General features: G+C 41.2%; 1 protein-coding gene across 1 annotated transcript in view; it reads right to left on the bottom strand.

Annotated features, from left to right (window-relative positions):
- SPON1 (spondin 1, extracellular matrix protein) overlaps positions 1-15,575 on the bottom strand; it is a 247,204-nt gene that overhangs the window by 138,951 nt on the left and 92,678 nt on the right. Inside the window, exons 4-5 of the mRNA XM_012654385.1 lie at positions 10,300-10,373; positions 5,406-5,528 (exon numbers count right to left, since the gene is read on the bottom strand). Of these exons, the coding sequence (XP_012509839.1) occupies positions 5,406-5,528; positions 10,300-10,373 (197 nt within the window). The remainder of the gene's footprint in view (positions 1-5,405; positions 5,529-10,299; positions 10,374-15,575) is intronic.

A 15,575-nucleotide genomic window follows, 5' to 3' on the forward strand; every position in this document is an offset into this window, starting at 1 on the left:
GACCCCTGGGGACCCTGAACCCCTTTCAGGGATCTGTGAGGTGCAAACTATTTTCATAATAATACTAAGACATTATTTGCCTTTGCAATGTGTCGACACTAACTCTGGTACTGAGCATGGGTCAAGGCAGTGGCTCCGAACTGTATTAGTAGTCAATGTATTCCTCACTGCCAGGTATTTACAGTAAACAACAACAAAAGTCAGTTTCACTTAAGAATGTCCTTGATGAAACAATAAAAATGATTAATTTTATTAAATCCCTACCCTTTGAGTACACATCTTTTTATTATTCTATGTGACTAATTGGGAAACACACAAAAGCGCTTCTCCTATATAACTGAAGTACTATGATTGCCTTGAATAAAAGCACTTATGTGATTCTTTGAGGTGCAAGCTGGACTGGTCACTTTTTACATTCATAAAACATCATTTTTACTTGAAAGAAGAAATGACAGACAAATTATGGTTATTCACACTTGGGACTTTGGCATACATTTTCTCAAAAATGAAGTGACTCTGTCACTTCAAGGAAAACAACCAACAGTATTTGTTGCCAATGATAAAATTCAAGCTTTCAAGCAAAAATCAGAATTTTGGAAAACTTATATCTATTACTACGAACTTGATGGCTTTCCAATACTTAAAACTTTTCTGATGAGATTGGTAGTGATATTAATGGATGTGATTTTTGATATTGTTTAATGAACTGTCTCAACACTTGGATAATCTGCATAACTCAGTAAACGAATATTTTCCAAATGATTAATGTATGATGTTACAAAATTATGGATTTGTATTAGGTTATTAAATATGTAATGTCTGATTTTCAATCCAAGTTTATTAAACTATATAATATAGTTTATTATATCTCAAACAAGAAGCAGTACAATTAATCGAAGTAGGCACCTAACCTATCAACAATTTTGCCATCTTAACGGTAGCTTGTTTATGCCAGCAGCAAAGAAGCCTGGAAAGCGACTGGCAGTGAAATTGCAAAAGGCATTTTCCATAACTTGTTGAGAACTGAATATTTTTCCTTGCAAGAAGTGTTCCAAAGCCTGGAAGAAGGTGGTAGTCAGTTGCTGCAAAGGCTGATGAATATGGTGGATGACAGAGAGTTTCCCAGTCCAGCTTCTGTGGTTTGAGCAACGTTATTTGTGTGACACGTGGTTGAGCGTTGTCTTACAAGAGGATTGGCCTGTCTCTATTGACCAATCTCAGCTGCTTAATTGCAAGCATCTTCATCATTTCATCCAAATGACTGCAGTAGGCATCGCTATAATCGAATAACCAGGATTAGTGGATAATACCAATGCTGGACCACCAAATAGACACCATTAGCTTTTTTTGATTAATTATTTGGTTTTGGGCTGAGTTTCAGCATTTCATCTTTATCCAACCCTTGTGCCAAATGCTTGCGGTTGTCAAAAAGAATCCATTTTTCATCACATGTCACAATACAGTGTAGAAATGGTTCACCTTTATTTCCTAGCAGCAAAGAAAGGCAACCGTCGAGACGATTTCTCTTCTGACGCTTGTTTAATTCATGTGGAACCCATCTATCCAGCTTCTTTACCTTGCCAATTTGTTTCAAATGGTCCAATATTGTTGGAATAGTAACATCAGACCTTGCTGCTAATTCACACGTAGGTTGAGATGGATTCGCTTCCACTACAGCTTTGTCCCCATCATTATCCACCTTGGTCTCAGGTCACTCACGTGGCTTAGTTTCAAGATTAAAATCACCAGGATGGAACTTCTCAAACCATCGACGTACTGTACTTCATTAGCCACATCCTTCCCAGACACTTCATTGATATTTCGAGCTGTCTGCATTGCATTGGTTCCATGATGGAACTCATATTAGAAAATATCAAGAATTTTTGACTTATCCATGATTTCACAAAAATTGCTCTAAAAACAATGTAAAAGATAATCAGAGGCCAAAACATGGGTTTGAAAGACTGAGGATGTCCCTTCACAATGAAAATAAAACTAGAAGTGTCAAAGTGAAATGTCACAGACATCAACTGTCAAACTTAGTACTTAAGGAAATCGGACATTTTGTACTTAATAACCTACTAAAAGAGCCATTCAAGTGGAAGGTAAAGCAATCCATTTTAATATAACAGAGGACAAGTGCATTCATATAGTTTCCTATTCTACATTGTAATTAACCTTTAAAAAACTACCATTCATAGAGTTTTGGTGTAGGATAAAAGATTATCCATAATTATCTGAAAAGGTTATTAAAATACTCTTCCCTTTTCCAATTGCATATCCATATGAGACAGAATTTTCTTTATATACTTCAGCCAAAATAATAGAGCACAACAGGTTGAATGAAGAAACAAAGGTGAATGGGAATGCAGGTGTCTCCAATTAAGCCAGACAGTAAAGAGATTTGCAAACATGTAAAACAGTGGCACCCTGGCTGGGTGTGGTGGCTCACGCCTGTAATCCTAGCACTCTGGGAGGCCGAGGCGGGCGAATTGTTTGAGCTCAGGAGTTTGAAACCAGCCTGAGCAAGAGCGAGACCCCGTCTCTACTAAAAATAGAAAGAAATTAGCTGGACAACTAAAAATATATAGAAAAAAAAGTAGCCGGGCATGGTGGCGCATGCCTGTAGTCCCAGCTACTCGGGAGGCTAAGGCAGGAGGATCACTTGAGCCCAGGAGTTTGAGGTTGCTGTGAGCTAGGCTGACACCACGGCACTCTAGCCCGGGCAACAGAGTGAGACTCTGTCTCAAAAAAAAAAAAAAAAACTATGGCACCCTTTTCATTAAACTTCTTTTGTTTTGGACAACATAGTTAATTTCATAAAATACGTTAATTATGTTAATCTGTAATGAGTTTATTTCTAATTTACGTTTCTTTTAAAAATTAATAAATCATATTTTAAAATTTCTCAGTTTTAATTTTTGATACAGTGAACATTGATGGACTTAATCCATATAAACAGAAGTATACGTAAGGGGTCCTGAGATTAAAAAGCTTGAGGACCACGGTCCTAAGATCCTGCGGAGAAACTGGTGTTTTGGATGACTAATTAATAAAGGAGTGGGGGACTTGATATTTGTCAGTTTGCACTGTTATGGGGAAGCTTCTCTGGGCTTGATGACAAGGGTTGATTATCAAGACAGAATCATCCCTGCAACAGCAAAAGGAAACTCATCTGTGACCTAAGATTGGTAGAAATCACTTTTGAGAACATCGAATTTTCAAGGTCCTGATTAGATCCTCTCTGTGCCCTTCCAAATGGCTCCAGTACCCTGAGTGTACAAATTCACCCCTTTCCCTCCAGGGAAGGCGTGGCCCACACTCCCTGCTTAGTACTGGCTGTCATGACTAGGTGTAGGCTAGACCTCTGCCTCCCAGGTCATAGTGAATGCCACTCTGAGTTCAACGATCAATACATAGCGCTTGGGAAGGCACCAGGCTCTTCCAGGCACTAAGAATCAAAGATGAGCATGTCATGGCTTTTATCCTGGGGGACTTCTCAGTCTAGGGGGGTAAGAAAGACTCCCGAAGAAATAATTGCAGTATGATGTGATAAATGCTATTTTTTACATAAGTGACCAAAGTTTCCCAACCAAAAATTAGGACACAAGCTGACAGACAAGGTGCCATAATATCCGACACCGAAACAATCCTAGAAGATCTGGAACACACCTCTGCTATATTTATTAAGAAACTCCCAACAGCTCCACAAAAATTCTGTATAGATTTGTACTTGATTTGGATCCAACCCATGAGAATTGTCAGGAGACCCCAGATTTGTTACTTTGAAGTAGAAGGACCCAAAACAATGGTTTTCTACATTCCCCCTCCCCCGTATTCTGAGAAATGACAGTGGCAGAACAGAAAAGGCCAAGATGCTCCTTATGATCACAAAAGATGAGTAACGGGCTCCTAACGTTTTATTCCCTCTGGTTAGTGGATGGGAGGGGCTGGAGGAAATTTTTTCCATCATCCTTGTTCCAAGTGTTTTTTTTTCCCCCAGTCAGAGTCCAAGTTTGTTCACGCAGGTCTCCCACACCAGCTGAAGCAGATCAGGCCGAATCCCAGAGTCAGAAGAATGAATTAGTAAGAGGCTTCAAAGATCCCAAGCCTTGATTGCATGTGGGTAAAATTAAACAACAGGGCTCTTGATCTGTCAGCAAATGTTGGAGTTCCCTCTGGGTGGGCTGGTTGGGGATCACAGAGGTTCTGGTCTGGCCTGAGTCTTCTAAAATCCCAACCATGTACCCTTTTCTCCCCTTGCCTTTGGGACCTGACCCAAATCCCTCTCCTTTAATCTCTTTCTCCCATTCCTACTGTTTTTTCCCAGCTGTGGTAACTCCAAAGTGACATGCACAGAACAAAACAGACAACGAACAGAACAAACATGCTCAGTGCCACACACGGACATCCTGCCACCCACATTCAGAGAGAATGGGCAACACAGGGTCCCCAAAGCAACCCGGACTAATGGCAAGACAAGAAGCCTGACAAACCCTTCTTCACATCTTGGATCCACTACTTATATTTGACTGTGGGCAAATCATGACATCTCTCTGATCCCCAGGGAGCTCACCCACAAAAACAGGTTATTTTGAGGATTAAATGATATAACATATGTAAAAATGCTTGGTTGGTACACAGTAAGCCTTCATGGTTGTCATTTTCACATCATTCTGTGTGATTATTTGATTAGCGTCTGTCTCCTCACTCACCCCTGAGTGGTGTGAGAGCGTGGGCTGCATCTTTTTTTGTTCACTATTATATCTCCAGGGCTGAGCACAGTGCCTGCCACATGTTAGGCATTTGTTGAGACAACTGTATGATCAAATTGTATGATCCTGATTAAAGATCTACTTCAAAGTAACAAATCTGGGGTCTCCTGACAATTCTCACGGGTTGGTATTGGCTATCTGGAGCACCGTGTCATGCAGGGATTCTAAGGTGGCAGCCAGAATCAGTAGGGAAAGGGCATACTGATTGATTACCAATGCCTACTGTGGTTGAGTATTTGTTGACCTTGATCTATGGAGTCAAGAGCACATCCCTTTTGCCAGCTAGTTCTAGCACCAATAGGCCTGTTGCATAATTCATGGAGAGGGCCATTTCAGGAGGATTGAGGTTACCAAATGCCAGACCCGAAGATAAGCAGCATGACTTCAGGAAAATTTCTTTTAATCACAGGTAAGAAAACACTTAGAATAATGCTATGCAAAGAAGCTAAAAGCATAGCCCTGTTATGTCCGCCTGTCTCAGTGAATTTACTACGTACTTAGAATGTATAAGTGATGAATCAATGGATAACAGGGAGCAGATCTGACCCACTGCAGCCAATGTGCCCCACGACCAGACAGAACTTTGGCAACGTGGTTTCCCCCAACCCACAAAGCAGCTACTCTACTCACGAGGGTAATCCTTTGGGTGTGTCTTCTCAGACCAATTCCCATAAAATGTGAGTCTGTACTTGGCAGTTCCACAGGCACAGCAGTCTAAGATTGGTTTGTCAGTCACTCCGTCAAACATGGAATCTGAAAAAGGAAAGTCGCCAAGTGAGAAAGCAAATGTCAGTTGTGTGTAAGGCAGCGCCATAGTGGTTTAACCCCTAGGACTAGAAGGCGCAGTTTTCATTGAGTAATCAGACTCAGGTCTGTACTTAGCTAGAAAGGATTTTATAAAACTCTTAAGTATGGTGACAATATTTTACAAGTAAAAAAAAAAAAAAGATTCAGAGATTTTGCTCTAATAACTTGAGGAGCTTTATATAAGGGACCAGTAGGGCAGAATATTTGGTATGGGGGCTATGTTGGGACACCAGGGGGAAAATTCACTCAATCATCCTTTCTGGACCTTGGTCTCCTTCCCCAACTCTCTTACAACAGGGTTTCACTACCAAATTTTAAGAGGAATACATGTGTTTTCTCTAAGAAATATGCTCTGGGACCAAAATGCCAGGACTAGAAGGAACAGCTTTGAAGCAGAGCAGTGAGAACAAGAAGAGAGACATAAAGTACTGCTGAAATGGAACAAAAAAAAAAATACATGCATATATAATCACATCACTTCTTATCACGCTTTCAGAGACTTTACTGAAAGTCTCTGAAGGGTGGGGGTGAAAATATGTTCCTAAGTTCAGGTTTACTGTACTTCTGGATACAGAAGCAGCCAGGAACATCTTAAGATTCCCTCTCGGCCCCCATTTTTAGCTGTGAATAGCTGATAAGTGGGGAAAGAGAGATTACATGAATAAATTCAGTCTTTCCGATTGTCAAACCCACATCCCTAACTGCACATTGTTGCTTTTAGTCTGCTCTGCTTCCTGCAGGATGAAAACAATGACTACAGATGCAACTTGCTTCAATTGCTTATCTTCAGTTCGCCGAGCAGTATTAACATAAATGGTTTTTTTTTTTCTTTTGCAAGTTGGACATTTATTCCTAAATATTATACAAAGAGCAGTGACGAAAAGTATAAAAATTGTTCTGAGTGTCAGGAAGAGCATTTTACAAGACTTCTTTTCGGAATTCACTGGGTTCATTTGGTTCGAATATGTAAAATTAGGGGTAGAAGTGAATTCCAGGTTCTAGGATAGAGGCAAAAGTATGAGACATTGTAATAATAACTGCAATGTATTGAGTCCTTGTATGTGTGATCCCTTTCCATATATTGTCTCATTTCATCCTAATAATCCTAGGAGGTACTTCGGTTACCCCCATTTTACAGGTCAGTAAACTGAGGCAGTTGAGGTAACCTGCTCACGGTCACAAGGTTAGTGAGTAGTGCAGGCAGAACAGGAGCTCAGGACTTTTTGGGTCCAGAGCCCACACTCTTAATCTCTGCACTGTATCACTCCAGGAAAGACCTCTGGATAGGTCTGTATAAACACCAATAAGGGAAAACTTATTTGTTTCTGTTTTGCTTTTTCCAGATGAAGAATGATACATTTAAAAAAACTGCCTTCCTACAAAGTTCCAGGATTTCTAAATAGCCCAAAGAAGAGGGCTGTGACCACGCAAAGTAGAAATCGTTGTTTGGCTACTTTTTGTACACTTGGGAGAGGCCCAAGCAGTGTCCATGCCTAGGAGCAAGCTCCCTGTCGCCTTATGTACATGAAGTCCAGATCTGATTCCTGTGTGAGCCACTTTGGTAGATAAGGGACAAGCCATGCTGAATATGTTTCAGGAAAGGTAGCATAAATCAGTAACACCTGAAGAATTTGTCTTTTTACATTTCCATTATGATCAACAATATTGTTAAAAACCCTAAATTAGCTTTGAAAAAGGGATTCAGAACTAAGAGATACATGCTGGGGTCTCAATTGTAACTACCAGGGGTTGTTAAAGGAGGCAGCAATAATCTCTCCAAGAACCAAAATAAGGCCAATTGGTAGCTTTACCCTACCAAGAGGGCTTTCAGATGTAGGTGGTAAAAAGATATTTCCAAGGATTCAAAGGAATGCACCTATAAGAAACCTTTTGTATTTCCAAAGAAAAAGAAGCTTCTGTTTAAAAAATAAATTTCCAAGTTTGAAAATAAAAACAGACATACTGTTTCCTACTGAGGAAAAGCCTATAGAAAATGAATCAGGCTTTCCAAGGGCAGTTGTAACAAGTGTCAACTCACTCCTCTTCTACCCAGAGCAGGGCCTGCCAAACACAGGCAACTTTAGGCCCTGGAGCATCTCCTGAGTTGCCCTCTCTTCCCACGTCTGCCCTGAATCCACTGACTCCCTTTTCAACTCTCTTCCTGTATTCTTTGTTCCTCTACCCTTTTTCTGCCTTTTGTCATTATCCCTTTTCTGTTCACATTTTCCTCTCTTCTCTGCTTTTCCCTTCTCTTGGTCTCTCTCCTTTAATTTTGACATGATATTAAAGTATGTGTATATATATATGTTTATTATAGGTCATCTTTTTGAATATTTTGTTTCTGTTTTTAATTGTAAGTAATTTAATGTTTATGCTGTTTTTGAAAACTAATGATTACCATTGCTTCTTATCTGTGCAACTCTTAATTTTTCCTGTATGGATTAACAGTTTTAATTGGGAAAAAAAAATAATAGATTTTCTCTCCCCTTCCTTGATAGATTTTATTTGACTCAACAAGGAAGCAAAGACTGTAGACACCTTAATGGAAGAACTAGAGATAATTAAGAGAGCGTGCACATTTAAAAATCCCTTTGCAATTTGTTTACATTTTAAAGACTTTCTTAACTTGATTTGCTCTGCTAACTGATGGATTTCCTCATGGGTCTGCTGTCTCCAGAGATTATCTACAATGATCCTACAGCCCACTGTCTTTTTCTGTCTACCAAGTTGCCATTGGCAAGCAGTCTTTGTATGTGGAAGCATGATTAGTCATTTTGATAGGATCTCTGTCTCACAAATGAGAACTGAGTAGAGCTTTGCTGCACCATTTTATTGACACCGTATCTACAGAATTGTAGCATACTCATAGCTTAGACAAGGCTTCACACATCAGGATTGAGGCTTTGGGGAAGTGCACGTTAGTTAACGATTGCTGTCAGTACATGGGGGTGTCAGTGAAATGTCTCCTAAGAACCCTTAAATCCTGGAAATAAGGCTGTCCTCTGATAGTCAGACCACACCATAGCAGTATGATTAGCCATCTGTGAGGGCAGACTAACAGGTGGCTGGTAAATGTGTGATCTAGAGTACCCATAACACAGACCCACAGCACCAAGATGTCATCTCATGGAAGCAAGGCAGGAATGGGATGGTCATTGAGGAACCAAGAGCCTCATCACTTGAGATGCGCCCCGTTTGCAGAAAGGCTGGGTGAACTTGTGGGCAATTGGACATAGGAAAGGAAAGCCCCAAAAGGCACGTGTGGTGGTGCCTGCTCAGAAGCTGGCCAGGGCTCTGGCTTGCAGGTTCCAGCTCTCTGGCCCCTGTGGGAATTAATGCAGGGTATCCAACTCTCTCTCCTTTGCTGTTTCCTTGCTCTCCAGGCAATCCTCCACAGACGACCTAGTTTCTACTCAAGTTCACCTACAGGAGGACAATGCGTCGATCTGCCAAAGGCAATGATGCAAGCTCCTGAATTAGGAGGTAGTTGATTTGATAGAAAGGCATTGGTTAAGGGGACTGGCTCCTAGCTTCAAACCCTGCCCTCTACTACTAGCTGTATGATGCCGAGGGAGCTATTTAAACTTTTTGTGTCTCCGGCTCCTCATCTATAAAGTAAAGGTAATATAATAATCTTTACCATGTAGAGTTGTGCAGATTACATGATTAATGCATGGGAAGCGTTTAGAATATACCTACACACCTGGTATGTAGCAAACCCTCAGAAAACATTAGCTATTATTATTGTTTTCCTGGAAGACCTTTATCAGCCTTTCTTTTTCATAATAGCTTATAATTTGCTAGAGTTGGAAAGGATTATTTCTTCTCAAAAGACTAATTGCTCTAAATGCAAATAAAAATTCTGCTAACGTAAATAGAAATGAGATAGTTAAACTGTATAATTATAGAACATTTTCTATTTTTATTTAGTTATCTAATGACTTCTAAACACATTCAGATGTTTAGGGACTTAATTTTTTTTACAGTAGATTAATGGACAAACTTTCGGATGTAGATAACAAGAGCTAACACTTCCGTAGATAGCATTTACTATGTGCCAAGGAGGCACTGTACTATTTTACCTATTGAAGTCACACGGCTAGAAAGAATAGAGGCAGCTTCAAACCTAGACCTGATGTGAATCCAGGCCCCGGCTTCAACCTTCCTAGTCTAGTTGATTTCCATGAGCTTTGTTATTATAGACGGCCTTCACCCTAAGGAGAGGAGGTGGATAAGCTTGCAAATCTAAGGGTCAGATCCTTTACTGTGGTGAAATCACAAGGTCAATGCCCCCTTGACATCTCTATCTCCTGCTGGTCTTCCCTGGAGAAAAGCTCCTCATATTGTCCAGGTGCCACGCAAGTTCCTGCTAGTGATTTTTCCAGAGAACCATTATAGACTTTCTAAAGGTGCACAATTGTGCATTCCTTAATTAAGTCCTGTGAATTATTCCAAGGAACCTCTTCAGAATAATCACTGTTTCACAAAAATAAGAAGACGACACCAATATAAGGTACATTATCTCCTACCGAGGGAATCAAGCTGAGTAATTAGAGCTCAAGGCGGATCCAATTATCCACAGCACACAGCCAGATTAAAAATCGGAGCTACGTGAGGAAGCAGAACCCAGAGGAACTCTGAAAGCCCTGTCGTCTTAATTCCTGCAGCAGAATGAGCTGCCTTCCGTGTATCTGCCCATCCGCCCATGCTGTCTTACCTTGTTCACAGAGTTTCTTGGTCAGAGAGCCCTCATCTTGAAAATAAATAATGCGTTTTTGTACAATGCTGGCCCTGTGGAGAAAGAAGACACAAGAACAGTGGTGAGGAGGGAAGGAGGGCAGGTTTAGGGGATCAGTCAGACATGGTCCTTGCCTGGCCACCTATGGCCGTGTGGCTTTGGGTGAGTCACCCCAACTCTCTGTGCCTCAGTTTCTTCATTGGAAAATTGGCATAATAATAATACCTACCTGATGGGGTTGCTGTGAGAACTAAGTCAGAACATACATGTCAAGAGCTTAGCACATACCTAGAAACCATTCAATATTAGTTACTGAGTTGGTGGTGGTCGTAATATTATTGTTAAGGTAAGAAAGTAAACTAACAGTATTGTAATAACTTTTCTCAATGGCTCATTTTACTCTACTTTTCATATTAAACTATTGAGGCCATATAGATCAACCAAATTCAAATCATAGAAGCATGTCAAATCTTCCTAGAGGAGAAAAAGGAATTTAAAAATATTTTTTGATTTGTTCTGAAAATGTCACTCTGTGTCTTTCCTGAAAGTCTAGACAAAACTGTCTCCTACATTCTGAACAAAGACAACTTCAGCTGTTACATCTCTCTCTTAAACTTGTCAGACACAGGATCTTAGAATTTGGAAAGAATAATTTTGAGGTTGAAAAATGACTTGCTTTCTGGCTAGCACATATTTTCTCTTTAATTTATGATTGTGGAGACATGCTACTTCTCCTTTAACCCACTCTGTTGTTTACTTTCAGCTGGATTTAAAGTTGAATCCTGAAACCAGTGTTCCAGTAATTTGAAAGTCTACAACACCTAAAATGAGACAATGTCAGTGGATCTTGGGCCACTTCTATTGATTTTCTTCAGCAACGCTTCTCAGTCAAAAGGTAATTTTCACTTCGATTCGCCTTACTTAACAAATAAAGCGATCCCGTCACTCTATTACAGCTGACCACACTGAACAAGCATTACAGTCACACAATCTGCCCTGTGTCATGTGATCTCAACCCAGGATCGGGCCCATGTGTGATGGAGCCGCTGAGTACAAAGGCAATTTTCCTGATGGTTTGGGTCTAGGCCAGGATGACTTCCCAAAGAAACGTCTACTCAACATCCAGTCTTGCACAAGACAACACAATTCAGACCAGCCTACAGATGGCTTTTACAGTCTTTCCCTACCCAAGAGAGGAGATGTTGAAATAAATGAATGAAATATGCTTCCTGTCTATACAAAGCTATTTTGATCATTTACTCTGTTGACCACTAAACAGAAAAGTTTCCTCAGGCCAATAGAATAACAATTATCCCCACCCCAAAGACAAATAACAAAGCCTTTTGTTAGTCAGAGCATCTTATCCCCTCCAGCAGTGCTTTTCAGAGAGTCCCCCACTCTGGGCCTCAGGGACATCTATGGCGGGCAAGGGGTAGGCTTGGTAGGAAGTATCACAGGCCCCACATTGCTTCAAACAAGGCTCCATCCTTATTTCAACCAAAGCAGCCTCCTCTCCCATTTGTCTTCCTGTTGTATTTGCTGGTGTCTTTCCAACAAATAGTTGTCGGGGGCCTGCTTAGTAGCTCACACTGAGAGAGGTGCTGGGGAGACATTGTCGTGAACAAGACAGATGGGGCCACACTTCTCTTTCTCAAAGTTTACAGCCTAGTAGGGGAGAACACCAGACACCCAGACCCACAGCTAATCACTTAGTACAGCTGTGATTAGATGCTACAAAGGAGAAGTCCACAGAGCACAGGAGAGCATAAGATAGGGCATCCTGTCCAACCTGGGAAAGGCGCCCTCCAGAAGGGGTGGCTGAGTTGAGTTCTGAAAGAGCTGACTAGGAGCTAACTAACTAGGCAAGTGGGAGGGAGAAGAAACGGATAAGGCATCCCTTACAAAATCCTCGAGGTGGGGAGGGATCGGAGCTCATCGGAGGAGCTATGAGTGATGAATCAGGGAGGTAGAACAGGTTGAGCATCCCTAATCCAAAAATCTGAAATCTGAAATGTTCCAAAATCCGAAACTTTCTGAGTGCCAAAATGACACAGTGGGAAACTGCACATCTGACCCCATGTGACAGATCTTAGTTAAGATGCTTCTCAGTAGCATATAAATTCAGAGTCAGGAATGACGGTGATGCCAAACAACAGATTGTCCACGTGGGTGGCTGAAATAGTGACATCTTTGCTTTTTGGTGGTTCAATGTACACAAAGTTGTTTCATGCACAAAAACGAAAAATATTGCAGAAAATTGCCTTCAGGCTATGTGTATAGGTGTGTATGAAATATAAATGAATTTCATGTTTAGATTTGGGTCCCATCCTTAAGATATCTCATTATGTATATGCAAATATTCCAAAATCTGAAAAAAAATCCCAAATCCAAAACACTTCTGGTTCCCAAGCATTTCAGATGAGGGATCCTGAACTTGCATGAGATGAGCGGGGGAGGTGGGCAGGGCCACATTACCCAGAGCCAGCAGGGAGATGGCACTTCACTCCAAGTTTAATGAGATCTCTTTGAAGAGTGTGCTCTGAGGACTGAGATGATCAGATTTGCTCTTTTAAAAGAGCACGCAAGACATAGTAGAAACAGGTTGGTGTGTAGCTGCAGTGGACGGAGTTCCCATGCAAATCAAATTTTGTCTCATAAAATTCTTTTGCTAAAAAGGTTTGAAAACCACTGATCTACGTGATCAAATACAAACTTATGGTATTCAAGGGTCTTTATAATCTTCCCCCCAAACCCTCCTGGCTTCATTTGTCACCACTTCATGCCAAACTTTCTGGGTTCCAGACTTTGGATGTTTATTCTTTTTGTCTGAACACCTCTTCCGCTCTACCAGGCCTCTGCCTGTGCAGCTTCCTCCGCCAGAATCGCCCATAACCAGGCTTTGTTTGCATCTGTCACGAATACTCTGAGTTTTCCTTCTCCTACTGTGAATAGGAGGGCAATAGCAAATCTTATGATTTAAAGGTGTGATCAGGCTTGGAAAAGTAATTGCCCCTAAATTTTTGAAAAATGTGACTGTAAAGATTTGGGGGGCCTTGGCCCGGCGTGGTGGCTCACGCCTGTAATCCTAGCACTCTGGGAGGCCGAGGCGGGCGGATTGTTTGAGCTCAGTAGTTCTAAACCAGCCTGAGCAAGAGCGAGACCCCGTCTCTACTAAAACTAGAAAGAAATTAATCGGACAACTAAAAAATATATAGAAAAAATTAGCCGGGCATGGTGGCACATGCCTGTAGTCCCAGCTACTCGGGAGGCTGAGGCAGGATGATCGCTTGAGCCCAGGAGTTTGAGGTTGCTGTGAGCTAGGCTGATGCCACGGCACTCTAGCCCGGGCATCAGAGTGAGACTCTATCTCAAAAAAAAAAAAAAAGATTTTGGGGGCCAGAGATGGAAAATATGTATTTCCTATAAGATGTCTCAGTTTCCTTCACCCCTCAATGTTTTATAAAGTCTAAGGCAGCCCGTTCCCTTCTTAAATAATTGTTGTCATTTCTGAGTCCTTATTATGTGCCAGTCACTGTACTAAGGAGGCATGTTATGTACATTACCTTATCTAACTTATGTTTTACATGCATGACAGGTCCTCAAATTCCTCATCCAAAATCCTTGGGCTGGATGTATTTTTGAATTCAGAATTTTTCAGATATTAGAAAGTTAAGATAATACACATTCCATGAATAATCCTATAATCAAACACATCCATATTCTGCAGCAAAATGCTAGATTATTCATATTAAGAGGGTAAATAAAAACTATAATATAAATAACTTGACATCAGTTTAGGTCAGATTTGGAAAACTTGTCCAATTTTCTTGTTTTCAGAAGGATTAAGATGAGGGTGTGTGGCTATTCCGCCTTTGTCTTATAGGGAAGGATGGCTGAGATGCAGGGAGGGTAAGTAACTTGCCAGGTTTTGAAGGTCCCCCTGTCTACCTCCAAAGTCCATGGTCTATCTTAACACTCAGAGCGGTTGAAAAGATTCACGGTGATCATGTATATAATGCACAATTGACCTGTGAGATAGGTAGTATTATGAAATGTTATCCCAAATTAACTTTCCTTGGACCCATTTTAGCATCTCACAGAACAACCACAGAGAGCTGAGACCTTGGTGGGTTTCCCCGGAACCAGGTCATGGTCCTTTGAAGAGTTTCATGAAAAGGTTGAGCTTGGCCAATGGCTTCAAACTCTATGGAGTCAAATGGTGGGATACAAGTTCCATTCTCATCTAGTCCCCATGATTGGTCTTCATCTCTGTCCAGCCCTTTCGAGCACTCATTCCAAGCCATGCTCCATATCCCCTCTGTCCATGGGGCTCCTTCCGCCCCTTCTTGTGGCTCCCCAACACACACAGGCATGCGCACACACTCTTCAGTTACCTGACTCGGACCCAACAAAGATGTCCCTTCCTTCAGGCCGATTCCTTGACCCGGGTGTCCTTTCTATGAGAGCCTCCTGGGCTTCTCCTAGCACAGCACTTATTAACCTGTGTTGTCATTGCCTGTTTCCTTTTCTGTCTCCTGTACTAGATTAAAAGCTTCTTAAGAGCAGGAACTGTATTTTACTTATTTCTTTCCAATACTGGGATTCAAGGAGAAGGAACAAGGCTTGGAGGAAGGGAGAGAATTTGAGATTAATGTGGCTATAGGGTGATGGTGGTCAGTCTAGCAGGCAGTTAGATGTAGGGAATTGTAATTCGGGAGAGACGCGAGGGGCCGGGAGTCGCCAGGCCTAGGTAGGAGTTGAAGCATTTGGGGTGGCCGATGTCACCCAGGGACAGTGTGCAGAGTGAGAAAGAGAGTCGAGCTGAGCCCAGAACTCTGAGGAAGACCAAGATTCACCTACAGAGATGCCAGCGGAGACCAAGACTTCGGTACGTTTGGTTGCAAGAGTTTCTTTTTATTACTCATTTGGTCAAATCCTGAGAGAATTTTATATTCTGAGAAAATACATTTTACTTTGAGTCTATTCCCATCAAAACTGTAAAACTCAGCTGAGGTTTATAAATCATATTATCGTTCAGAAAAATAATAGCTTTACAAGACGAGAAAGCTATTAGTAAGAATTCCCTCAGCATTTCAAAATGACAAATTTCTCCCATTCTGTGTTGCAATTTGGCAGTCCTGTTGCATAGCATTTATATACTGAATGCTCTCTTATCATGAGAGAGTGTGTTAAGGAAATCTAAATTAAATTTCTCAGTATGTTAGCTTCTCAAACTTTGGAATATTGAATTCTAA

Source organism: Propithecus coquereli, unplaced genomic scaffold (assembly GCF_000956105.1).
Source record: "Propithecus coquereli isolate 6110/MARCELLA unplaced genomic scaffold, Pcoq_1.0 Scaffold44, whole genome shotgun sequence".
NCBI classification, from domain to species: Eukaryota; Metazoa; Chordata; class Mammalia; order Primates; family Indriidae; genus Propithecus; species Propithecus coquereli.